This window comes from Leuresthes tenuis, unplaced genomic scaffold (assembly GCF_036924035.1).
Source record: "Leuresthes tenuis unplaced genomic scaffold, fLeuTen1.0.hap1 SCAF_21, whole genome shotgun sequence".
NCBI classification, from domain to species: domain Eukaryota; kingdom Metazoa; phylum Chordata; class Actinopteri; order Atheriniformes; family Atherinopsidae; genus Leuresthes; species Leuresthes tenuis.
Window position 1 is genome coordinate 22,319,374 of NW_027325375.1, and position 26,691 is coordinate 22,346,064.

General features: G+C 43.7%; 1 protein-coding gene across 4 annotated transcripts; it reads right to left on the minus strand.

Annotated features, from left to right (window-relative positions):
- Nucleotides 1-91: 91 nt before the first annotated feature.
- usp25 (ubiquitin specific peptidase 25) lies at nucleotides 92-26,691 on the minus strand. Of its 4 annotated transcripts, none has more exons than XM_072375740.1 (26): nucleotides 26,463-26,691; nucleotides 21,949-22,026; nucleotides 21,692-21,836; nucleotides 21,414-21,537; nucleotides 20,649-20,811; nucleotides 18,588-18,674; nucleotides 16,887-17,024; nucleotides 15,759-15,832; nucleotides 15,548-15,621; nucleotides 14,784-14,935; nucleotides 12,922-13,049; nucleotides 12,716-12,811; nucleotides 12,469-12,633; nucleotides 11,320-11,558; nucleotides 11,149-11,219; nucleotides 10,811-11,039; nucleotides 9,379-9,654; nucleotides 8,813-8,952; nucleotides 7,528-7,701; nucleotides 6,177-6,272; nucleotides 5,267-5,445; nucleotides 4,571-4,649; nucleotides 4,381-4,460; nucleotides 4,002-4,125; nucleotides 2,152-2,344; nucleotides 92-985 (listed from the first exon to the last, which is right to left on the minus strand). In XM_072375740.1, the coding sequence occupies exons 1-26, from the start codon at nucleotides 26,502-26,504 to the stop codon at nucleotides 813-815; spliced, it is 3,519 nt and encodes a 1,172-aa protein (XP_072231841.1). In that variant the 5' UTR covers nucleotides 26,505-26,691; the 3' UTR covers nucleotides 92-812. The 4 variants fall into 4 exon arrangements, with proteins under 4 accessions (XP_072231841.1, XP_072231840.1, XP_072231842.1 ...); XM_072375739.1 differs by having other exon boundaries at nucleotides 15,759-15,835; XM_072375741.1 differs by lacking the exon at nucleotides 6,177-6,272 and having other exon boundaries at nucleotides 15,759-15,835; nucleotides 26,463-26,690.

Below are 26,691 nucleotides of genomic sequence, written 5' to 3' on the forward strand. Positions count from 1 at the left end.
AACCTGGACAGCGAACCTCTACTTACCTGCTAAAGGTAAAACATCAGCTGACTTTAGTGCAAGGAAAGGAAACATCGACATGACACACAAATTGTTTACTTGGCCTAAAAGGGCCATAAATAAAATTTTATTCTCTCAATTTATTAACAAGCCACAGAAAGTCCATGGCCGTCTACCACAGCACTTAAAACATCTCATCCTGGCACAGTCCACAAAGACATGAGACCCGCCAGAGATCCACTGAGCCGCTGATTAAGCTGAAGGCTCTCTTCCTTACTTCCTTAGAAAAATAGAACAAAAAACATGGTAATACTGTACCAAACTGGAAGCAGGGAAGCAGGGTGATCCTGTCCACGCACACGGGGAGAGGGGCAGGGCGGGGTGGGGGTGGTGGGGGCTTTAGAAAGGGACGTGAGCTTGGCTGGGGCAGCATGTATCAAACAGCAACAACAATAATTAACTATGAAAAGAAAAACCCTCAAACCTTTTTTTTGTTGCAAAGCTGAAGCAGAACTTGCTTGCTTTCAACTCACTGCAGGATGGCCACCGTTTATGCACCAACTTTTCTCACAACTGTTCTCTCTCCCCACAGTCCATCGTGTCCTCCTCCTTCCTCTATTGTGTTTTGCTTCAAATAAAAGCGAAATAATATTCAGAAGGATAAAAACCTATAGCAGCAAATGATTAACAGAGTAATAACAGCTAGAAGCGAGTGACCCCTGGGTTGATAAGGAAGGCATGGGTTAACGAGAGGTCCATGGATTTGTGCCCAGAGTTGGGCCTGCGATAAGGGAGAGGTGCCTCCTCTGAGCTCATCTTCCCTCGGTGGGCACCCTGCCGAGGGCAGACATGATCCGGCTGAATCGTTCACATAGCTCGAGAGAGGAGTAGCTGGGCAATTTGGGAGGGTCGTGGAAGCTTTTGATCTCCGTCGAGCAGTCTAGTAACTTGGGGAGGAAGTCTGTCAGCTTTTCCTGTAGGTTAGCTGCCGACACACAGAAAGATGGTGAGTAAATAACTGTGCAGACATCACAAGGTCATGAAAATCAGATCCCTAAGCGCCGAAATCGCAAGGTAAACATTTTCAAAGCGATACAATTGTCGTTAGAAGGCATGTTCCACAACTGAAGCCACTTGTAAAACTGGGGTCTGGGTGATACGACTCAGCTTTTCCTGAACAAAAGCCAGGAACTCTGACAAGCAGCCCTCTGTGGACTGATAATGGAACAGACTGATAAACGCTGAGGGCTCCTCACTCAAAACTTTTCCACCACCAGTCTTTTCAGAAGCGTTGCCTTAAATCGTCAAATGGACATCTTAAAAATACTGTCACATATGCTGGCGACGCCGAACAATAGACCAAATCTAATGAGGTCACAGTCAACATCTCACAGTGTGTCGAAGGCCGGGGAGCGAAGGTGCGTTTTTAAACCAGTAAGTGAAGGCACCAGCCTGACGTGAACTGGCAAATCGCTCCAAAGTTCTGGATCTGCTAAAGCAAACGCCTCTCGGTGTGCATCGCGTTTTCTGGAACAGGTAAAAGCCTCTGGTCTGCTGCCCTGAGAGAGCGAGACGGCATGGGTGCGGCAGCTCGGACGGATAAAACGGAGCAGAGCTGATAAAAGCTTTAAAAGTAAAATAAACTCATTTTAAAGCGAAAGCAAACTGGAAGCCAGGGCAGGGAAGCAAAGAGGGGGGAATGCGCACTCTCTTGCTTGTCCCAGTTAAAAAAAGGCCCGTATCACTGTTTTAAGGTTGAGTTTAGAGAGAACTGGCTTGATTTCTGGCAACAGCCTCAACTGCTCTGCTTTTACCACTGCGTTTCCATGGCTATCAAGTTTTAAAGTAGGATCCATCCCACATGGAGAAAGCTTCCTCCACCAAGGCCAAATTCCTATTGTAAGCCATAACAAACAGTCACACCTGTCACGCCACTGTCTACGCTTTACCTCTCCACTGATTTTTCTGAAATTCAGCCAGGTAGTTTTCGTACAATTTTGCTGACAACGCTGAAAAAGTTTAATTGAAGGATTCTGGAACGCGCTGCAATCAAACGCTTTAAAGTACTTTCCAAGCGGAACCTGAGCGGATTTCTCATCACGGTGACCTCTGGCAGGGCCACCAGTTTCTCCAGAACTATCTCGGACTCACCCTCCATCTCTTGGCCCAGGTAGGAGCACCATCGGTTCCTCATGTCCTCCACGGCGAGCAGATCCCGCTCCGTTTCATGGACCAGCAGCAGAGGGATGCAGGGCACCACCAGCTCGTTCATGATGCCCAGGCCGGTGGTCACCTCGGGCTCCTCTGCCGACTCAAACATGGCGGCCGCTTGCTCGTTTAGTTTCTGTGGGGTGGAGGAGGGACACTCGTGAGTTTGAGAAACTAAAGCTTTTACTGTATGTACATTTTAAATGAATTTCCAACACACAAAGAACAGTTTATTTAGCCTGTATTTTTTTATATATATATATATATTGGCAAGTGGAACTATGTTTGTTTTTCTTTTTATCTCCACTTGTTTTTGCCCGTTTCTTTCTTTTTTTTCCAGCCAAGATTTTAGGGAGAGACAGAACAAAGGCAGACAGAGATTGGGCCTGTCATGTAACAGCAGTTTCCTGTGGTCACGTATCAAACTGCAGACACGAAGCCACGGGACAACTCTTTTCTAACAGCGTTTAGGAGCATTGCTTTATGGTGGACACTGGACGCGATGATCCTCAGAAAGCATTTGTGAGCGTTCAAATTTGAGCTGGTTAGCGGGAGTATTTCTTAAACCACGTCCTTTTCATCGAGTGGCGTTTCTGGTGCGACCCACTCGCAGAACACCAGCTAACACAACCAGTCAAAAACCACCACATTCAGGCTAATCTACAACTCTCCTCTACCTAAAAAAAAAACTGACACCAACTACAATTCATTTCCGTATCAACATTCAAGGAAGTGCTTTTGCAGAATGTCTATTTTTATAGTATTTGCGTGAACTCGTGTTACCGCGCCGTCATTATTTTTGTTGCTTTTTAAAAGACGTTTTCCCATTTTCTTCTATTAGAGAAGCCCTGAAGCTCTCGCCTGAGAGTGCGGACACGCGCTTTTCCTCCCGCTTCTGGATCAAAAACCCGCTTTGCCGTCACAGACGAACTCGCTGAACTCTTCCTCTGAGGAGCGCCCCGGTTTCCACGCGGGCCAGTTTGGAACCCAGCGTTGTGAGGCTGGCTTTGAAAAATTTCCAAGTGCATTAACTGTGTCAATGTTGGCAATGTTTTCAATTAAAACAAGCGCTGAAGGTAAACAGCTGTGTGGACGGAGCCTGAGGTTCTGGCCAGAGATCTGAGATGACCGATCGGGCTGTGCGGGGCTGAGGTTTGAGGTTAGCCGAGGACACATTTGTGTCTCATGGTAATGTGTTTACACTTGCCGGCCCTCCTGCTTCCTATTCCCACTACAATGATTACATTATGAGCACAATGCTGGTGTAAGGTTACTGAGTGCACCAGTGAGGGGGCTGTTGTAGACCAGCGATCAGACCAAAATACCCCCAGCTCTAACCAATAAGACCAGGGTGCTGCCTGGTTTGTGGGAGAGAAATGAAAAGGGGCTCACATCGCAACTCCGAAAGGATTTTCATCTGTCAGGATCAGATGAAAAACCCTCTGTGAAATCTTTTGTGGGCTCCAAACAAGCCAAAGCAATATCTCAGTAAAAGCAATTTGATTATAGTAACCCAGCTCAGTTCTTGGGGGGTGGGGGGGGAGGCAGCTATGGCAGTTTTGCTGAGTCACAGAGGAAGTTTGGTGCAGAGGAAAGGGAGTGACAAAGAAGAGACGAGGATCACAGGGAAGAACTACTAAACAGAAAGATTTCCGTTCCAAAACACAGCCTCGGCAGAGTTAATGCCCTCTTTTGCAATCACTGTTTCATTTCGAGAAATAGGTCACGCAGGATTAGTCATAACCTCAGACTTCACTTCAGAAATCACCATCTCAGAGCAAGCAATGCCTCACCAGCAAACACTCTCTACGGTAATAACCCAGAAGCTCCTCGTCGTGTCCTCTGTACAGTCCTTTCAACAAAAGCTCCTTGTTGTACTGGTGTGAGTAAATGAGATACATCAGGGCCTCCACGTAACTGGAAAGGAAGAGATAAACAGATATCACTATCAGATAAAACGGTATCAAAGATATGCTGAACTTGAGAAAGTCAGCCGCTCCACAGAACAAAAGAACTCGATGAACCCCACTGCACAACTTATAAAGCGAGGGAGCTGAACAGGCTGTGAGCTGCTGCCCCCTGCAGGAGCTGCAGGGACGGGAAATGAAGGGAAAACGTGGGATAATATCTAAAAGTTTGACTTTAAAATAGCCTGGAACTGTGTCGTCGTACTTTGACTTCTGAAAGAGCTCCAAACCGGTCACCATGAAGATGGTTGTCTCACGGAAATTCCTGTAGTCCTGGTGCCACATCTGTCGAAGAGGAACAGAAGTTGGCACGGGCCAGTTTACTCAAACTGGTTCAATTAACAACAACAAATTCTATGAATCTATGAAGAAACTGAGAAAACGTCACTTCTCACCTCGTATTCATCCATGTTGACCTCCTCGGGCTTAATCAGGTCCAGTTTAGCCCGTGCCACATCCATAATGCTCTTACATCTGTCAAAGAGGTGTGGAAACAGGAACAGGAACCGGAGTTAGCAATGAGATGGTGAGATACTCCAGGAGATGAAATAGTCTACGCTGCCCCAAGGCCTTAACATGGCCTAATGAATCACTCTTAACTGCTGAGAGGAGAAGTGAAACACTCCTCCCGAGGCTCCTATTGAGGCCACATGCACACATAAATCTAATTATCTTCCTCAAAATAGAGAAGGGAGAAATCAATTTTTCACTCATGAATATGGATTGAGGCCAACAAGCAAAGCTGAAAGTTTTGAGGGATAGTAAAGCACATTACAATCCTTAATAAGATGGGAATTTGGATTTTTGACAGCAGTGTTAAAATAAATGAAAATCCTGAACGTGTGTCTGACGATTTGCTTTAAAACAAAAGACAGAAGGAACACTGATCGCAAAGGACCTGCAGCATGAAAGCGTTGCCTGGATAAAAATAGTCTCGGCTGAGGAATCAGGAGCACCGAGAGACTCCGCTACCCTCTGCTGGTCGTTGCCAGAAACTGACTCAGGGTACAGCCCTTTGTCCCACTGCATGTCACCGTTGCACCAATCACGGCGTCGGGCTCGAGTGACGTTTAAATACCAGCTTAACCCACCTCTCATCGAAGGCCAGGTTTCTGTCGGCAAACTGCGTGAGCAGAGTTCTTTCCAGGATCTTCCTGGGTGCCTGGTTTTGGATGAGATAGACGATGATGTGCTGCAGCCGGTAGTCGTTCTCGGGTGACGTGTCTTCTTGGGCGAATCTCAGAAGACGAGCGTACTCCAACTTAATGGCCTGACGAGAGAGACAAAGCGCAGGAGCGAGTCAGGGTCAAAACTCTGCCGCGACGCGCTGAAGTGACAGAAAATAACGCTCATTCAGCTCTACGTCAAGAACCTACGACAGCTTGTGACGGACTTTTGGGTACGAACTTCAAAAACTAAGTTTTGCTCTTACGTCTGTTCTGCAAAGCAGCTAAATCAGCGCGTCAAGGAAATGAACACCGTGTGAATTAATCTTTTAGTTGGCAATGTGTCTCCACAAAACAGATATCAAAATATATTTAAAAAAAAAAAAAAAGGGAAAAGCAGAACAAAAATAAACCCGAAAGGAAACTCCTGCATATGCAACTGAACACGACTATAACTGGAAGGTTTCTTTGGCTACTTTCACTGTATTTTTTTTGCGTGGCATAAGGAGAGGACACGGTTTCCATGGCTTCAATCGCCTCGTTTCTGGAGGGATTTCAGCATGCAAAATTTATCTCAAGATCGTCTCAACAACTTTTTTTTTTTTTACTTCTTTCAAAACTAAGCTGATTTCAATAATGCAAATGCAGCCTCCAAGGTTCGAGTTTCTCCAGTTTACAATGCGACTTCGCTGAAGTTTAGCGCTTTCGCCCCTCTGACTGCACTGAGAGCGCGTGGTAGACGCTGAGAAATGAATGCACATTCAAAAAGGTGAATGGAGTCTGAGTGAGTGAGAGAAAGTGGAGAGAGGAGAGGTGAAAAGGAGAGAGGTTGTACCTTAAAAAAGGCTGCCTCGGGCCCATTCTTTTCATATATGCTGCTGGATTTGCCAATGGCCATAATTATACCCTGCATGTTGGGGGTCATCATTGTCTACCCAGGAAGCAGGAACCATGTCAAACAAAACAACAGGTCCTTGTGAAAAACTGAGCAAGGTGAAACCTTTAATGTGCTCTCAGGCACTACAGTAAAAGCACACCATGGTTAGGGCATGCCAAACATCATTTAGCAGTTCATGCTTTTGGTTAGTGTGACAATCCGGGAGGGACACAGTCAGCAGGTTCAGTGGTGAAACGCACAGCCCCACCAAGGAGAATGTGTGAAAAACCGAGGCAGCCACATGAAAGCTGTGTGACACACGGCCAACGGTGCATTACTGGCCCTACAGAGGAAATTCAACTCTCGGTACGCATTAGCCGAGTTTCCATTCCAATTAGAAGATGTGGAAAAGGTGGGAAAAAAACAACAAACCTTCCATTAATGCACAGGAAAATGCAGACACAAGAGGAAGGTGGTTTTTCCTGATTTCAAAGAAGAGCTGGGAGGTCAATGGGGATGACTTAGCAAAAGGAAAACCAGGATGACCTGGCAAAGATTGAATGACTCAGCAAACAATAAACCGTCTTCCCAGACATGATATAATATCCCGGTGAGTTGTACTCCTCCAGAAGAGCTTTCTTTATTTTCCTTCAGTGGCTGTTTAGTGGTTGTTTTTTCCCTTCTGTGACTACTTTGACCCAAAGTATATATCATACCGCCACCCTCTTGCGACACCATTCAGCCTAGTTGGTTTGCTCCAATCCTGTCGGTGGGACAATAAACGAAAGAGTCTGAGTCGCATTCCTTTGTGCGGCTTTTTAAATCATCGCTTCAGATCTGCTGTGCCCGAGAATGGAAACCCGGCTACTGACTGATACCCAAAGCACACCTATCAGAGAAACTATGATTCCATGAGAAATCCATGAAATCAGTGTGTCACGTACGTCTGATTTAGTGTCAGATCATGAATTCCACAGCGTCTCCGTATCACAACATGACGCTAGAGACCTAGTTTTTTTTCCCTTCACTGTGACTCGTGAAAATGAGGATATCAGCTTTATGGAAAATGTCAACCTGCCCTTTTGCCCAAGATGCTCAAAATGCAGATTAGCTCAAGAACAGCCTTTTCACCCAAGGGTTTTGCAGGAAGGCCAACAGAGAGGTTAGTCTCATAGCAAAGCCTGATGCCAGTCAGCATACAGTGTCAGACGCAGAGCCACGTGAGCAGGCAGCGACCATCTCAACCCATTAATCAAACAGCCTCAGACTTCTGTCAAGAAAGAAGGAGATCTGCTGGGCCCACAACTACCTCGTCATCGTACCCCCCCTCCTCTGACTCAATGACAAAGGTGCCCACATTAGGAATTGCCACCTCGACAGTGCGCTGGCCAGGGGACTCATCCTCTGTGACCTGGTCAGAAGGAGGGGTGGGGGGGGTGCTCACCTGGACCTCAGGTTCGAGGGAGGAGGGAGGGGGAAGTGACTGTAGAGAAAATGTGACAGATGAAACAAGGACAGCTGATGGAAAGACAAGAAATATTATATAAAGAGGGGGGAAAAAACTCATCACTACAAGCCTTTAAAACTGGGCTCAGAGATTAAATCTGTAGCAACTGTGAACATAAAAGTGGACACATGAATGATCGCATTGTGTCTTTAAACAACTCTTTAAACTATTTTTAGAGCTAAAGTGGAACTGAAGCTAAAATAAGGCTTCAGAAGGCAGTTGGCATCATCTGAAGCGTTCCTTCTGTTTCTATCCCCCAGAATGCAAGAATTGGCACTTTATCATCCTTTAAAGCAGCACCAGAGAAGTGTGTGAACCTTAAAATTATGTACTTTTGACATTCATCATTTCCATGCGCTGCATTTTAGTTAACCTTTTGGCCTCAATTTATATTCCTCATCTTAGTCTCAAAGCTTGCCTCCGTGTTTTTTTTCTGACTTAAGCTCAGCACCAACACCAGGATTTCCTGTGATGCTTGCCAGGTCCTCATCCTTCTTTAATGCTGTCCTTTCACTTCTTCTCCCGATTTCAGTTTCATTACAGCCTCAGTCAGCTTACATTCTGGATTTGAGTTTTTTGGATTTTTCTGCCATCGCATCGTCCTTAGTTTGGTTATAAATAAGACTTTGAAGAAATTGCCTTCCTAGTGAGCCATCGGTCTGAGTTTGGGTCATCCCATTTTTTTTTTTGGGTCCCATTTTGATTTTCTAGCCTGGCAACTGTCAGACTCTCAAGTGCTGCTTTAAATGAGCAAATAATATCAATAGCAACGTTAGTAATAATCTAGAATTATGTTACTGTCCACTCAGCGAGTTGTGGTTCAATACACAACTTCTTGTCAGACCCCAAATGATATGAATAGCAACGTTAGTATTCATCTAGAGTTGTGTTACTGTCCACTGTGTTACTTTGGTGAGTTGAGGTTAAAAAAAAACAGTTTTTTTTTTGTCATGTTTTTGGCTGTTACACTTGAATTTGGTGACTATAATCAAACTGCCGTGGGTAAAATTCGGGGGCTAACGATCAAGTGGCAAAGCCTCCATGCTGTAAGTGAGCTGTGCTGTGACTCGGTGGCTGTTTTACATACTGCATTTAACAAGGCTTCAGGGCTCCTCTCCTCCTGTTCAGCAGCAGCCCTGGAGATGGCCCTCTCCGTGTCCTCCTGCAGGTGCTTGGAGTCGTTTGTGGGAGATGGCTGCTCCATGTACTCTGGGTCGTGCTGCGGCACTGCAGGAGGGCAACACCGCCATCAGACAAGTGCGGAAAAGCAACCTTATGAAAGACTCTAACAAGGGCGGTGAGCATGACTGCAGAGAAGACTGACATCATGTATCCATACGCAGGATTATGAGTAGAAAGGAACTATTTTGACACTTTACTTTACGTCACAGTGTCCATATTAAACCCGAACAGGGTTCCAGTATCAGTTTAACTGCACAACAACAGCATTTCATCATACTGTGCTTCATCTATAAAACATTCAGTGTTGTGGCTTGAACTGTGACCACGAGGCTCACATTGATATAACGAGTACAGCTTCCTGTGATTTACTGCAGATGTTGAATAAAGCCCAGGGAACGAGTGATTTACTGTATTTATATCGATTACAAATCAAAGTTTGTTGCCATGAAACTCTTAAAGTCGGCCCCTGACCTGCATTGTCTGGAGGGCTGGCGTCAATACTCATGGGTTGTGGAGAAGAAGAAGTGGTAGAAGTGCTGGACGCTGCGGTGGCGGCAGCGGCGGCGGCAGCAGCAGCCGCTGCAGCCAGAGCCAGCTTCTCTTGCTGGGCCTTGCGGGCCTGCAGTGTGTTCCACTCTTCGATCTCCTTGTCAAACTGCTCGTTGTCCTCCTTCACGTACTGCTTCAGGTCCGGAGGCAGTTTGTCCAAGCCGCTGAGTATCTGGCCCGTTTCTTTGTCAAACTCCTCTGCAACACAGAGGGATAATATGATGTGGGGTCTGCTGGGAGAACACGAAAGCTTATTACCTGTGTTTTTCCAATCATAGATAAATGAAGCGTTATCTGGATCTACAGCAAGACATCTTCAGCTCGGCTGGGTCCATACTTATCCGGAGGCTGAAACGTCTTTTTATTTAGCCGTTTACCAGAACTTTTTCAATTCTCAGACATATAATGAATGTAGGCTTAAGCTCTGAGCTTTAATTTCAGGGTACTCACATTCGAAAGGTAAGAGGGTTTTACATGTCTTTAACCGACTTACGGGTTAGATTAAAAAAGCTTTCTAAAATCTGAGGCTGTTCTGCGAAATGTTGACCTCTGAAGAAATTACAAGCATGAAATGAAGCCTCTGAGAGGTTCAAAATTGTTCCTTTGTAGTAGTATTTACCCTCATCGATATATTCTTTTAAATCCTGTTTATGGATCTTAAAAATTTGGCTTGGGATGGTTTTAAAGGTAGAAGCATGCTTACGATGCATGAGGTCGTAATTGATCTTTAATAACTAGATGCATCTTTTTCAAGGGACCAAAAGCAGTTGGAAGATGGGCCAGAGTTTCCATGGACGGATTTGGACTACTCTGTTATGTTTCCATCAGAACAATCGTTTTTTTGTTGAGTTCTTTTTTTTTTTTTTTGTAAGGAAGAAAAAGAAAGCACTGGTGAGGAGCCACAAAAATAGCCTGAACACCCACGGGAGACAACAGTGGCGGAGGACCGCAGAATTATCTCTATGTTCACAGATTCTGTGATAAATAACAAGACGTCATTTTTAAGCACTGGCTTTCCATACACAGCTTGTGCTGCGTGCCACTGTTGAAAATGTTGGGACTGCGTCTCTGCAAAGGAAGTGTAGCTGACAGCTAAAACTGCTTTTCTGTGCTACTCTATTTTTGCTCATCGCCCTGCCTGCCTGTGCATCATCCCGAGGTGTGGGTGCAGCAAAGTTTGACTCAACACCATGTTTCCCTGCTCCCAATCTCATTCAATTCCAGTTCATCTTAAAATACAAATTGCTAGCAATGAGTTGTTTTAATCAAACCTGGCCAATGAGTTGCAGTTTTTTCCTAAGGAACAATCAACAAACATTCAGCACCAAATGTTACGCATCAAGTTCAGTTTTACCCTCGATAAGAAATGGCTTCTTGTCATTAATGTACATGAGACAGTAGGCACTGGCGTTGCGGTAGCCGCCAAAAGAGTCCCTGACCAGCTCTTCCCAGGACGATTTAGTGACCGAGATGTCATTGTACTTCATCCAGCAGCGCTGGTGAGGGTCGTAGATATAAGCCCAGTAGTGGCCGGCATTGGCCTGGCCCTCGTGGACCAGCACTGCATGAAGCCGGTAAGGAACCTGCATACATTTTGAAGCACATATCAACCAAAGGCAGCACACGGTTTATGAGAGTTTTGCTATTCTTATTGTATTCTAATAAAAGACTAAAAAGCAGCGCGTTGCTTACCTGCATCATAGATTTGTCCGAGTACATTAGCTCAATGGTTCTGTGGATTCTGGTTATACTGCCCTGCAGATCTGGTGGGAAGAGCATCATACACCACTTATCAGTTTGTCCAAATCAAATGTTCATGTATGTAACGTTACAGAGAAAGTGAGACACGCGAAATTCACATACCACGCGTGTCATTTTCCACCTCGCTCCTCCAGCGATGCAAGCAGCCCTCCAGCACCCTCAACTCTTCTTCCGTGATGTGGCGTGGGGCAGGGTGCATGGGGAGGTCGGGAGGTAGCCGGGATTGGGTGAAAGGCTTATGAATAGGTACTCTCTGCTGCTGGGCTGCAGTGGGAGCAGCCGTGGGACCCGAGGCAGGGCCTGAGCTCTCTACGGGAGGTAAGGAGTCCTGCTCAGCTGTGCTGCAGGGTGAGAAACAGAGTGAAGTCAGAGAAAAGCTGTGCCACTAAAGACGAATAAAGAGCCCAAGTGCTGTTTGAAAGCTTGTAACTGCGCTGTTTTCCAAGTATTATAGATATAAAGGACATGGATGCCTTTCGGCAGAGATGCAATTAAAAATAAAAGGAGGGGAGTTCATACATGTAGTGGAAGAGATTTTTAAAGTGACTTAATGATGCGCTTGTCTGGCTGTGGAAAATTTAACCAGTTTAAACTTGTCTCCAGCACCACCACCAGCCCTGAACCAGCAATGGAACCACGTATGTCAAAAAAAGAGTCTACTCCTCACTGCCAACAGCTGCCGTATTTGGGTGGTTAAAAACAGCTGGATTGATTGGGAGGCTTTTACGTTTCCTCTATGGAATCATCCCTGAATGTCTCTGTCAGAGTATCTCTTACTGAGTCACTGGCTTGCGAGCTGTGAGCTAATGTCACAGTAACTTGTAAGAGATGGGGGCGGTGTTGAGCAATTCATTCCACAAAGTCTCTGGTGAGCTTTACAGAGCTGCCCCACATTAACTATAGTTTACAAAACATCTTACAAATCAATTAATTAATCTCCTTGACGTTTCCCCTAACTCCAGGATTTCCAACTGCTTTATATGCACATGAGAGGGACATGGAGCAGAGAGAAAAGATGCTACAAAAAGAGCACTCAGCAGAGAGATACGCGTGTTTCTCGTGTAGAAATCTTTTATCAAGTGGCTTGATCAATAAAATTAAATTTAGAACCCATTTTGAGGATTTCACTGATGCAACAGAACCAAAACTTTCTCACGTTTCTGCCACACTAGACAGAGGTCAGGCATTAGGAAGCTAGCAGACATGCTAGCATAAATGAAAAGCAGCCCTGATCTTATTGAGTTCACTTGCCTTGGTGGTGGCAGCTGTTGTCCTGTTGTGCCACCAGGGGGTGCCGATGTGTCAATATCCTCCACAGGGGAGGTGCACACGGGCTTACTGGAGGCAAACTCCATGGCATACTGGAGGACATCTGCCAGAGGAAACCTCTTGGGGCCTGAGCCATAACTCAAATACCTGAGAGAAAACAGAGAACGGCCGTCAAGAGAGCTCTGCTAACCTTAGCTAAAATCAACAGGAATTAGCGGACAAGCTTCACCTCTCCAGTCGCTGTTGAAGCAGTGTTAGATGCTCTTTCAGTCTTCTGATCTCCTCTCTCTTGATCCTGGTTATTTCCCGGTTTCTGTCCATGTACCTGTACAACACGTATATCACAGCAGAGGGTTCAGCTGGAAACATACCAGGGACCACTCGTCTTTTACAAGAGATTCTTAATTAATATTATATCATTAATGTTTCTATCACCTGTCCATGTAGAGCATGGACGGGAACTCGAGCTTGTTGTGGATCTTCTCAGGTCGCCCTAATGCTTGATTGAACTCAAATCTTGACAGTTCAAAGGTCAACACAGGAGGGAGTTCTGTGAACCAGTGCTGGAAGGAAATGGAATGAAAGTATTTTTCCTCAGGCCAACAGTTTTCAACAGTCACAGTCTCATTAAAAGCAAACCATTACAATGAAGCAAAATGGAGCAGTTTACACTGAAAGAAATATGATAGTAAGGGAATGATAGGAAAAACGGAGAATAGCCAAACCACATCAATCAACACTAAAGGTGTTGATCTTAATCAATGCATTTGAGACCCACAACCAAAAACAACCCCATCATCTATCTAAAGATATTACCAAATATATTACCATCTCTAATCTGAGCCTAAAACACAGAGGACGAACATCTAACTGACTTCTTTACCTATTTTCATGTATAATCACCATTGGTGAACATCAAGTCAGGATGCACACATGGAAAATAGTGACATACCAAAAGTTCTATGGTATCCAGAATACGGAAATCAAACATAAACACAGGGATGTGACGCTTATCGTGCAGTTTTGCACGCATCACCTTTGCTAATCACTGTGCTGGGAGAAACCGTCTTATCCTACACGATCTGAGTAGAGCTGTGTCTGAAGCTGCCCACCCTCCATCCTTGTCCTGACGGCTGGTGCTTTTCCAGAGGGCTGGGAGCGATACCCATCTGCGTGCTGACCTGGTAATTAACTGCTCCCAGCTGCCGCAGCACAGTGTAGTAAAAGGCTACAGCTAAGCAGAGGTCAAATCCAAAATACCTCAGGTGTCACGTAAGGGTAACAAGGTCAGCCCTTTGGAGAGGCTCTACCCAATAACCTCAAACTCTTAAATTAGGTTGAAATGTGGAAAATAGTTGTTACCCATTCGCTATACATCCTTATTTTAATGGATAAATGTTTCTAATACGAGTGTTAAGAGAAGAAAGACTGAACGTGTTCTTAAAGCGGATGTGCATCTTCTGCTCAATCTCCGCTTCAGTTGTTCGACACACGTAAAGCAGCGTGTAACACCGGTTTACAGGGCGTCACATAAAAGAAACCCATTACCGCTCTTAAACACTCTGAAATCGTAAACTGCCTGGCCTGAAAAAAAGAAAAGACCGCTTGGGTTTAACGAAGCAAATAAGCGAGAGCCTCCCATTGCAAAAAATCTTTAAGTTTCAGCTGGCAACAAGTTATTTATTCAAGCTATTCCTTAAACAACCGTGTTTGTTGTCACGGAAACGTTTCTCTGCTTCAGAAAGGAGCAAATTATCGGTCAGCATCAAGCAAACAAAGGAAGAAAAGAGAAAACAAATCAAAGTAGATCAACACTAGAACTTACAGCGATGTCTAATCGCAAAAATAAAAACATTTCCATGTGCAGAGGTTGAAGAGAACTTAAATTATTGGGTCCGAACAGCTGCGTAGCCTTAAGAAAACCACTTATTAGTGAGAAAGCAAGGCTTCAATTTAATACCAGCTGATGGTTAAAACAAAACAGCTCCACATCGAGACGAAAGTCACATAAACGATTTGATTTCTCTATTCTGGTCTTGATTTCCATCTGTAGTTTTCAGGGAAAGGCTCAAATATCCATGACACCCTCTGATAGATCTCCAAGCATATTAACAACAAACGCACTGGTCGTAACCAACGGCAAACAGACCGTTACTAAAGCTCAACACCAATGTCACATGATGTATATTAAATTACAGCATGAGAGAGAGGGATTCAAACTAACTTTATTTTCTTGTATCCAAATTACCAGCGCAGTTCAGCAGAAACAACTAGCATCATGCTGCTTTGGCACTGACCTCTTGACCAGATCTGGCAGAATTCTCCGCAGAGTGCAGCGACTCGATCTCGCCCTCGATCATCGCCGCCTCAAGACATTCGTGCAGGTCCTTAAAGCCATTCACCTGCAGCGGGTACTGTCCAAACATCTCTGTGTTCTCAAATTTTTTACCTGTGGAGCAGAACATATACCACAGAGACAAAAAAAAAAAAGAAAAAAAAAGACGAGTATTAACAAAGTCATGGCTGGTTGTTATGGCTACTGAAAGTTACTGTATAAGAGTGGCAATTCTTTTCCAAGCACCCACCTAAAACTGGGACATTTCACCCTTTTACGCTTGTTTGTCCAGCTCTCACCCACTCATCATGACTACTTAAAAACCTTCACAGATCTCTGCACCAACTACTGATAACAATCACACCACCACCCCAAAAAAAAATGGGCAGTATTTGCTTGCGGACATACAGATGAGGCATTAAGGACATTTTATGAGCGGTAGAATCCACTGGCCCAGCTTTAAGTGGCTCTGGGCCAGTATTGTCATGCATAATAAACGCAATGTCAATCAGCCGTCAAGGTCTTCTACGATCAATGTAACCGCTCTGCTGCTTTACATGGGCAGCATCTCATTAAGACAAGGTCACCTTTCATTACTAGGGGCAAGGACTCACTTGCTTTCTGGATGCTGATAGCAGGCCGAGCTAAAGCTTTGTTACTTTATGATTCTCATCCGACTCCTCTTGTTTTCTCTGTACTAGTTTGATCAAAAACGCGTCGCCTCACCTTCCAATACACCCACAGCAAGGAAGCGACCGTAGAAAAGTTCCACCATGGGGTTCTTTGGCTTCTCGCCCTCCCTGGAAAAACATTTGTTATGAAACACGCGCTACAGTCGTTTATGCTCAAAGTTCACATCATAAATCTGGTTCTCTGCTTCGTGGCAACGCCAGCAAACACGACTCCGTGTGCGACTTCTTTCCACGGTTGAGCTTACCTATCTTCCTCAGCCTTCATCTGGAAGGCATCCTCCAGCCAGTCCAGCAGCTTGTGGGTGAACTCACTCACATCCTGCTGCAGAATAAAGCACAGAAAATGAGTACAGAGTCATAGTTCCAGCTCTAAGGTCACGACTACGGCATTTAACAGAACCTACACGCACCAAAAAAATCAATCAAATTAGGGTTATTTCAGTCTTGAGCTGATATACAGCAGCTTTAGAAATCAGATAAAATCTCCTTGTCAAGGATTCGCAATCTAGTGAACTTCAAAGAGAACCTGCGTGCCCTAAGGCCGTTCTCTCATAGACATCAATGGCGGCCTATAATTCAGGTCAGTGACTATCCAACCTGACTAATACACAGAGAAGAGACGTGACTGATGAGCACACAGGCCAGAAGGCTGACCTCAGTTAGCCTCAGCACAGACACTGGCTTAGTGCAAATGCTTATGTAAGGAGAAAATGTTAATAGTTTTGTATACTTGGCATGTTTTTGTCACAATTAAAAGGATGAAAAGTTCAGTCATTGAAGTGAAGTTCAAAGGTGATGGTGCGGGTTTGAAGATTAATAGTCCATAGATTCGGAGAGGTTAAGTGTCTTTGATTCGATCGAGCCGAGTGTGTAAAACAACTAAGAAATTGAACAATCAAGCCAGTGGCTGAGTGTGAGAGGCACAAACAGGAGATCAAGAGAATATATTCACAACATGTGTAAAGTGGAAAAAAGAGGGGAGGAATTATGGTGTCTTTACTGGGTTTATTCACGTCCTTGAGGTTAGATGACAAACTGAAAAGTTGCCATTACTGTAAGACAAATAGAACAGTTCTCCTAAATTCTACTGAGACATTAGTATATATCGCTGATATACTGTTAAAGTGACAGTGGGCTGATTTTTGTCATTTGGATGTTAAAATTTCAGTTCATGCCGATGATAACGCCAGCGTTCATCATCACAAGCTGAAGTTAAGCACAGACTTTAGTGTTTTTTTAATCTCCATCCTGAGCATCTCAGAATCTTGAGACGTGAATTTGTTATAAAACGCTCCAACGATGATCTCATCGATGGGAGACACGGTTCTCAGAGAAATGATGTGTTAGTCGGGCAGTGGCAGAGAGATGCTTACCTGCTGTGACTCACTGGATTTGAAGGCGTCTTTGAGGATTTCCACGGCCCGTGATGGATCCACATATTTCCTCTTGGAGCCCACCATGAGTGAGAAGAGGTTCCTCAGCTCCTGCATGAAGGGCAGGTACCTGTGCTCCTGGTCGGGGGAACACAAGTTTGCAATGATTTACAGGAAACCTCAACAGTAACTGCTTTCTGCCATCATATATTTGTAGTAAAAGTCTTAAAAATGTGTCACGGTGAACATTTCTGTCAGCTTTTCAGCTATATTGGCATCAGAGAGGCTGCAGTCACTGTCCACCCATCAGAAGGTTGATGGGTTTGTCTCCTACTTAGCATAAGAAAAGCACTGTATGTATGAATGGCAGAACGTGGCTTCTACTGTAAAATGGTTTTGAGCGGTCCATGAGACCACCAAAGCGTCCTATGAATGCAGTCCATTAAATGCTTCATTAGTAAATGCAATCAAGTTGCAGTGCTGACAATGCTGTGAAGTCGCAGCCAGCTGAGGCACCGCCTGTGTGAATGAAACTACAGCAAAACAAGGACACCAGCAAAAACTACAGCGCAAGCAATGATTTGTCATTACAGTCATGTATGAACATCAATATGCAATCATTTCGTTTTCCGTTTGTGTAAATCTGTTGATAGTAAGGGAGCTCACATCGCCGTCTTCCTCTTTCCACATTCCTCTTTGGGGAAAAGACTGCGGGGAAATCAACTTTGCCCCTCAAATCTGATCCATTATGACCAAAGGCTTTGTTTACAAATGCCTGAAGGAACTAAAAAATACTGAATAAAAAAAAAAAGCATTTAAGTGGGTAAACCTTGAGTTCTAAAAACAAAGAAAAAAAAACCACTGTTTGCGTGTCTTAAAATATAAAATATGTGCGCTGTATCAGGCTTAAAAGGCAATCGCGTGTACGCGCTGCATCGGGCCGCTGTGGGTCAGGAACAATCTCCTGACATCTCCTGCTCTTTGAGCTGTGGAGGACAAGCAATGTTTGAACCTTAAGCTTGCAAACAACAGGCCGTTTCATTCTGTTATATTTTCTAATGCCAGATGATGATGGATGCTTATGAGTGACTTGGCTGCTGTGTTAAAGGGAAACTGCAGAATTTTCATATTCAAATTGACCAATGACCTCGTGGTGAGATAGAATAACAATGAAAACACTTGCTTTTGGGCACTTTTCATGACTGCTGGTGTTAAGATGAGACGCTAAGCTCCCGCAATCTCACACTTAAGTAAAGGGACAGTGTATGATTAGAATGGATGAGGAAAAAAGGATGACAGCATCAAACTAAATATCCACAGCAGAGGCTTAAACCAGATTAGCAGCAGGCTAAACCCTATGTTGAGGACTCTCTGGGGAAGATGGGACAACAAAAACATGCTGAGAATCATGACTGACAAATCTGAGTGACTCAGTTTGAAAAAGCTTTGATCGATAGCAAGAATTCAGCCGACATTTCGACCCGCTTGACTGGTAAAATGAACCGTCACGGCAAAATGATCACTTGTAGTGACCTGAGGACACAGCCATACGGCTTCTGAATGGTGACTCACTTCTCTAAGGTCAAACCCCCCTGAGTTTTAGCACAAACTTGCTGAAACATGCAGTCGAAAGGGTTGCTATGACATTAACGGGGGCGTCTCCGCCTCGGAAGACTGCTGTTGTTATTGCAGCTGTCTCACCTTTTGGTTGCGGGGCAGGTCGTGGACTCTGGCGGGCGGTGAGTAGTGGAGCACCAGCCTCTGGAATTCCAGCAAGTTGAACAGGGACTTAGAAGAGAGATGAAGAAGAAAAAAAAAAAAAGATATTAGAGACATTCAAAGAGGAGAAAATCCGGAGGTCTTTAGCGTTAACGATTTCCCGACGGAGAAAAGGAAACGGACCAAATGGATTGACAACTGGCTCGTGTATGAAGCCCCTGCAGCAGTCGACACAATAATGGCTCCCTTTGTTGTCCCTTGTGAAGACATTTTCCCAGATTCTCTAAATGCTCGGATAACTTTTTGTGTTCCGTGGACGATGAAAGCCACAAATTCTTTGCATGTGTGACATTCTCCCGACGACGCTAGATCACAAAATTAAAGCTAAAATATGCACAGAAGCAGTTTTGGTCACAACATAGATGGCACTTCTTTCTTCCGTAATTGCTCTCAGTTTGTTGTAATTTGTGACATTCAGCTGGAGGGCCCAGAATTTGCAATTATTCAATAATTAAGTCATGTAGGGAAAAAAGTTGTTGAGAACTGGACGTTTTACTTTGGGAATGAGAGAGTTGTTTACTTCTGTTCATCTACGTGCAGACGGGGCCGGCTGAAGCGGTGCCCTCTAATTTGTGGATAACATTACACAGAGGAGCCAAGCACCATGTGATGGTGTATCCAGTGTTCATCTGGCATATTTCAAATTAGGTCACATTCTACCACCAAGTCCACCAGTGTTCAAGCCGAGGTCAAATTTTCCTGCATTTCTGACATTTTCCAGCAGAGATGAGTCTTATCCACGACTCGCTGGGATTACTGCAGCTGAATGCTGCACCGATTTCTGTGTCATTACAATTGCACTGAGCCACATAGGGATGACTCGCAGGGAACTTCTCGTGTAAAACCACGGCGATTTCTGCCATATTCAGGTGTCTGCGGCACGTCTACAGCAACACAAAATATGAGCATCTTCATTCCTTTCACCATCCCCCAGTTGTCCGAGAACAAGGCATTTAGGCTTGCTATAAAGGGTGTCTTAAAATTTAAAGAAGTGTCTAAACTGAAGACCCAGAGATCTACCCCCCCCCCCCCTAAACTATTAGCAATGTCCCCACAAATGAAGGAAACATTCCAGCTTCTTTTTTCTTTTGTGTTAACGTGTTGTATAACCAATGTGTGCAGCTCTGATCCCACAGGGCAGGAGCTATGCTGAAAACAGCTCACGCCGGGGGAGAATATCAAATATTTGAAAGAATTACACCGAATTTAATCAAACACAGCGTTTGAGCTACTGTTACTGCTTCGTGTCATCCTTTGTGTTAAAGCACAACCTACTTTCCCCCCCTCTTCCTCTCTGAATTTCCCCAAAAACCCCAAAAAAAACCTTTTCTTTTACCTACTTTCCCTTTTATCTTTCAGACAAAAGATGGGAGAATGAAACCGTGCCAAAAGCCTTTCATCCGAATGTTTTCCAACCTGCCACTCTAGACTGATTTTTATAACGGCACGTTGTCTAACAAAATCAACATACACAAGAAGAAGACAACAGCTGTGCTGCGATTTCAGCTATATTTACATGCAAGAGGATCACCCAGAGAGAAAGTTAGAGGTGACAGAACGTCTCATCAACATCTAGATGTTAGCTACCCTGCGGTGAACAGCAGAAACTCAACTGCCCCCATTAGGCCCTCTGTTCTGTCACTCATAACACTCTTACAGAGGGGCTGCTAACACCGACTCGCTTGCATTTAAAGCTGCAGACAATGAGCAGCCCGTTCATTGCTGCCCGTAGAGCCTGAGGTTATAAGCACAGGGCGGAATATTCCATCTGTGTGCTAACTTGGGACTGAATTTAAGATGTGGGAGAAATACAAGATTTGGATCGACTGAAAAAGGTCTCTTAAGGAAAATGTGCTATTCTTATTAGGTGAAAGGCAAAAACAAGGCTGATTGTACATGCTGAGGGGAAACTGGACAAAAAAGGAAAGAAAACAGAGCTTACAGTGGATAGAAGAAGCATCTCATCTATAAAGGTTTACTCACCTGTATGACAGCACTAAACCAGCAGGTATTGCCAACATTTTTCAGACCCACTGGGCAGTTGTCTATCCTCTTTCTGTCATGTGGGTTGGGTGAATCACTCCATACTTCTGTGTGGGTACGCTTTAGACTTGCCTTGTTCTCCGCTATACTGGCCTCCAAAACCCTAAAAAACATTAAAAAAAAAAAAAAACTAAATGAAATCTGGACAATCTCCAGCTTTTTTTCCCATCATTGCCAGAACAATCTTTATATTTAATCCAACATCATTAATTAAGAAAACTTGATTTCACTTGAGGCAGCGCACTGGATGCTTCAGTCATCAAATTAACTTTTTTAATGCATCTTACTCTGTATCTCTTAAAACATTAAGCAATTGTTTTCCCCCCTCTGAGGATATTTTAAGTTAATAACATTGATGAAGTGGCATGGCCAAAAAAACAAAAAAAAATCTTTTTTTTTACTTGAAAAAATGCTGCTGCAGTATGTTTGTTGCTCCAGGCTCGAAAGGTAAAACGCCGTTCCGGGTCATAACGGGTTAAAGGCTTAAAACTGGGAGTTGTCCAAATAACACTGAAATGCTACACTGCTTGGATGACCTTAAACCTCAAAACTTTCTGTAAATATCCAAAATATTCCAGAATATCTGAGAATAAAATTGCATTCAAGGCAGGCAAAGTTAAGTGAGGGTTTTTTTATCCAAAAAAGGCCGTTTTAAAGTGGGCTCTTGTGTGTTTTGCTATCCATCATCGACACTCTTTGGCTGACCTGCTGATGGCCTGCTCCTCATCAGTGATTCCCGTCTCCCTGAACGCCCTGTTGGACTCCTCCAGACTGAGGGCAATGGCCCTTTGCAGATCATCTTTATCATCCCCGGTCAGATCAATTACATCTAAATAAAATAAAAAAGAACAAGTAAACCACACGTGCTTTACACTGACATATTGATTTCCAATCAAACACACAGCTGTGATGATGTAGGATTTCTGTGCCATCAGTTGAACGATGCACCATCATGTCGACAGACGTTGAACTCGGCTACTCACTAGTGTCTGCCTGGCTGCCAACACTGATATATCTGTCGCTGGCCACCTGGGATGTCTGGTAATAGGTGGTCTCATCCTGCTGGGGAACCTTAGCATTCTTCTCCGTCAGAAAGGCCACAGCCTCAGCCAAGTCGCCATTGCTCACCTGGCAAGAAACGAGAAAAAAAACCCGCAAGTTAATTAGCGGTTTAGTCCAATTTCAAATTGTGTAACTGACTGGTTGAGTAGAGATGAGGCTAAACTGATGGCAGCTGTACCTGCAGGGCCTGCTGAAGCAGCTGAATGTCTGTGGTACCTGTGACCTCCCTTAACTGGTTTAGTAGTGTCTGCTGGTGCTATTGAAGGAGAGAAACAATTAAAAAATAAATAAAAAAAGAGGAAGTTCAGAGCAGAGAACAAGTTCTTTAAAAAGGAAAATAACATCATCATCAAACGTGTCTGTTAAAAAAACAGTCTATTCTATTCTATGGCTATTCAAAGCTTTAGGGCAGCTTTTCGAGCTTCCGATACCAAGTCAATCTGAATGATTTGTAATTGTTCTGAACAGCAAACCAGGTCCCCACCGGGTCCAATCAGAACTGCTCGTATTAAACACGGTGAACCAATGAGCTGCTTCAAAGAACCATAAATACAGATGGAGGCAGGAGAACAGCAGCTGTGAGAAAAACGTGAATTCAATCCCAACAATTCTAATATTTGTAATAATTGGAGCGATTTTCTGAATACTTGCTATCAAAAGCGAACAGAATGGAGAAATTCTCGCATCCAAATTAAAAAAAAAACTTGCTCTGTTTGATGAGCTGACAAACAAGCGAGCTGAATCCGTTATCTCAGGCTTTGTGAATGCACAGCATGCACCGTCTCGGTATTTTCTGACATTTCATGGACATAACGATCGGGAAAATAATCAGAAGATTACGTGATAAAGAAAATAATCATTGGCTGGAGCCCTGGCGGGTCACACCAATGTCACATCAACTTTGCACCTTGTCGGTTAACGCATTCTTGATTGATTAGAATTCTCAGCTGGTTTAACTGATCATTGATTAACCACTAATATCCGTAGCCATGACAAACTCGCACTGCAAAGAACATCTGGCCACATCTGAATCAACACCACCCAGAGGTCAAAGCTGAGAAGACGGAAGTTAAGTTTGCCCTTTTAACCCTGTGACTCTGGGAACTCTTCCCCGTATAAAGATTAGCGGTGCCTGAAACAGAAGCAACCTGCTTCTAAATTTCTAAATTTGCAACGAAGGCATTACTTAATATCCAACTTGTACTTGTTGAACAGAACAGCATCTAAACAGGAAGTCCCTGTTGTTTCTCACCCTTGCTAATGAGTCCCCCAAAGTCTGATGAGCTAAGCTAGACTTCGTAGGCTTATTACCTGCAATAAAAGTGCTTTATAAATAATGGGGATACACTTAGTGTGAAAATGCTAAAGTCTTATGCATCTTGAGTGGAAGGAGCACAGACTCTATGTGGTGAGTCTAAAGACTGAAGACATTCTGCCGCTTCCAACTTTCTCTGTGGGAGAGCACAGTACATGCGAGTATCTCCGAATTCCCTGCACAGGCGTCGTCTGTAAGTTACTCGAATAGCGATTTGGTCAGATGACGCTGCCGTTATACATCAGGATTTCAGTAGAGCAGAGCGGCAGGCGGTGACAGAAAGCTACAGCAAGTTGACGCATAGTCTTAATGAGCTGCTTTTGAGGCGCAATCCCCGAGGTGTTTACAAAAGAACCAATAAAGTATGTAAATGACAGCAACCATAAGAAGAATTCTGTCAGAGAACAGACAATAAAGCCTTTCTTTCTGGCGTAAAATAAAATAAACATGCCGACGATAGCTTTCACAGGCGTAGCAGGCCACAGAGAAGAAAATCTGTGGCTCTTGTGGTTCAGGCCTACAGTAGATTATTTTCACAAGCCACAGACTGATTACACAACACACATCAATGAAAACATTGTGCAGAGTGTAACTGACATTTTTAAGCACTTTCGTGCTGTTGCTACATCTACTACACAAAAGGCAATGAAAAAGAGTCATGCCCGAGGGTGGAATATGAGGTTACAGAACGGCAGCAGAATCAAACGAGTGACGCAGGCAGCGTATGTTCTGCGGGATGCTCGGCACGGTCAACACACTTGAGATAAAGATGCTGAACCTCTGCTGCCGAAACATCGTGTCCAACAAGTCTTTTGCTTTTCAAACAAACAGTAGAGTCCAAGTTTGATGCAATCATACTTTAACGTATCGTCAAAGTTTAACTATTGACCCTTGCATAAGAAATAAAATCGCCATGGGAACACAAAATGATAAATACAAAGAACATCTAGCATCATCTGAACAAAATAAGTTACATTTATAAAGCACTAAAAGCTCAGTCAAAGACAAATACTTTTTTTTTTTTTTTTTTTTTTTTTTTAAACTGCTCTTGCTGTATTATCTCTAACCGTGATGCTCACATCCTGCTACCAGTTACATCATTTCTTGTGCACTTGTTTTTGACTGCTGGGGGAAAATGTTTTCACAGTTGAGAATGAAAGAAAGTCAATGCCTTAGAGTACTAAACACACGCACCAAATCCAATTTGTCTGTGACAACACTCCAATTTTGCCAGACAAAGATGCACAACTCAGCAGGGAGCTTAATGCTTGTGTAGCAACTTAGCTCACAGGAACAAACTCTCAAATGGCAATAATGAGTTGTTCTTTATCAGCCTAATGGAAGGAGACATGCTCTAAATCATGACACGTTACTGTGAAGAATTATAAACTGAACGACAAAAACTCAACAAATGCTAATTTACAAGAAACAATGTGCACAAATAGAATAAAACCTGAGAGTCAGAATATGCTCAGTATGGTGGCATATTGTTTCAGTTCCTCGTACCTACATATCTATTTCACCTCTGTCCAGAACAGGGTAAGAATAGCTGTTTTTCCTCTTATTGATTCTTATCCTTATCTAACTAATTCAAGTGTTTTTTGGGGGTAGATCAATTTCATCTGTATCAAGAGTCTATGAATAGAAGGTGTTGGGTGGCAAATTTGTGATATCAGGCTTAATAATGTAGCCCGTCAGCATCAGAGAGAGTGATGGGTGCAGGTTTCCTGGCATAGATGACAGCTCGCTGGTCAGGGAAGTATGAGGGAAGTTGCACTTGCGACAGTTTTGGGCCAAGAGCAGTGGCTAAGACATGCACACAAACACCTACATTTCATCTCCATGTGACATGTCTGGCACGGCTGTCATCAACTTTTCAGTGGGAGCTTGTGAGTTACAGCCAAAACAACAAAAGGAACTATTCTGAGGTGGTTTTCTACATAAAAAACAAGATGTCAAAACAGTGCAGGACGGGATGATGCGTCAACGCGAGGTCACCACAAGAAAACCAGCACCACACCCAGTATAATATCATAATATCCCAACACACCCACACCAGCCGCTGACAAAACAAAGCAGACCTGAGCAGCTTCGCCATTCCAATCGGAGTTGGTGTACAATTTTTGTGAATTAAAAAGATCAACATTTTCCTACAAGTTTTGAAATAGTGGGCCAATATTTATCAAAAACGTGGCTCATTATAAGTCTTTTTCTTTTCTTTTCTCCAATCTCATTGATGTCGATCATGGTTTAGCTGAAACATCTGTGAAGGTCAGACTGGTTTGTGTTACACAGCTACTTTTAGGTTTGAGTCACCCATGGAAGCTCAACTATTTATTTTGCCCATGGTCCAGATTTCTGCAGAAGCCTCGGTGCCTATATAATGTTTTCGAGAACAGGTGAGTTAATCCGTGTGGAAAACCGAAAACAGTTCTTACACCATTGCGATGGTTATGATTTTCTTGCTTTTTGACAACAGACGCAAACATGAAATTTGGTTTGTAGCCACATCAAACATGTGATTACTTAAGTAACCAGAGCTGAACAATGCAGGGCATGAAGTCCACACAGTAAATCCCATAACTAGGAGCCTAAGTAACGGAGTCGACTCTAAATGCACCATCGTAAGCTGAGAATATGATGAGATGTAACATAATAATGTGCCTTCCCGGCTATGAACCATAACACGCTTGGCTCACCATTTAACAACTCATCGCCGCCCAGCTTCATGGCTCGGGTGCGTTTCCACCTCCGCCACTGGCCATGCTTTGTAAACAAAGATATCAGCTATGTGATGAGTAACCCAGGAAACATTTGCACATACAAACACGAAGTAACGAGTTATCAAAACCGAACACAAACGCTTTAGAGAACCAAAAGCCTTCGGCAAAACGTCTCCTGGTTTGAAAAACATTTACTTTCTACGAAGATAACGGAGACGCCAGCGGCAATTAAAACTTGGCGTTGTTCATTTGAAAAAAAAACAGCAATAGGACCTGAATGCTACCATTACCAATCAACGTATTATTATAAATACGTTTTAACAGCCAACTATCATAAACGTTAGCCAACTCACGCGATGCGGTTAAGGTTAAACTTACCTTACGTAGTACCGTTAGCTAACACTAGCTAGCAAACAGCTAGCAAAATATTGGATAACGCAATGTTAGGCCTTAATAAAACGCGATTACTGGAGAGTTCAAATAATTTGCTTGCAGATGAACGGCCGATAATTATATAAACCAAAAATAAAAGGTTAACTAAACTAACCAATGAGCTGACTTTTCGACCCTGCCTGTTCTTTGAGCCATAAAACTATGCAGCTATGCAGTTAGGCTAAAGTTAGCTAGCCATCAAGTTATCTTCTACAAGCCTACCTTCTGAGAGTGCTGCTGGAGGACATTCTGCTCCACGGTCATGGCCGGTTCAGAGATAAATTTTATTAAATTCAAACCAAGAGTAGAAGGAAAAAAACACTCTGTACTTGTCACGGAAGCGAATTAAAACGAGATGCTATGACGTCCCCTCCTTAATCAGCGACATTACGGACGCCATAGCAGAGTGACTAGCGCAACTCGTCAGCAGGCATGAAAACATTGCTCTTCT

Coding starts and splice junctions, on each gene's coding strand:
- usp25 (XM_072375739.1), bottom strand. CDS start 26,504: ATGACCGTGGAGCAGAATGTCCTCCAGCAGCACTCTCAGAAG. Junction 18,675..20,648: donor GGTTTAGTGCTGTCATACAG/GTGAGTAAACCT, acceptor CTCTCTTCTAAG/TCCCTGTTCAACTTGCTGGA. Junction 17,025..18,587: donor ACCTGCCCCGCAACCAAAAG/GTGAGACAGCTG, acceptor TCCCCCGACCAG/GAGCACAGGTACCTGCCCTT.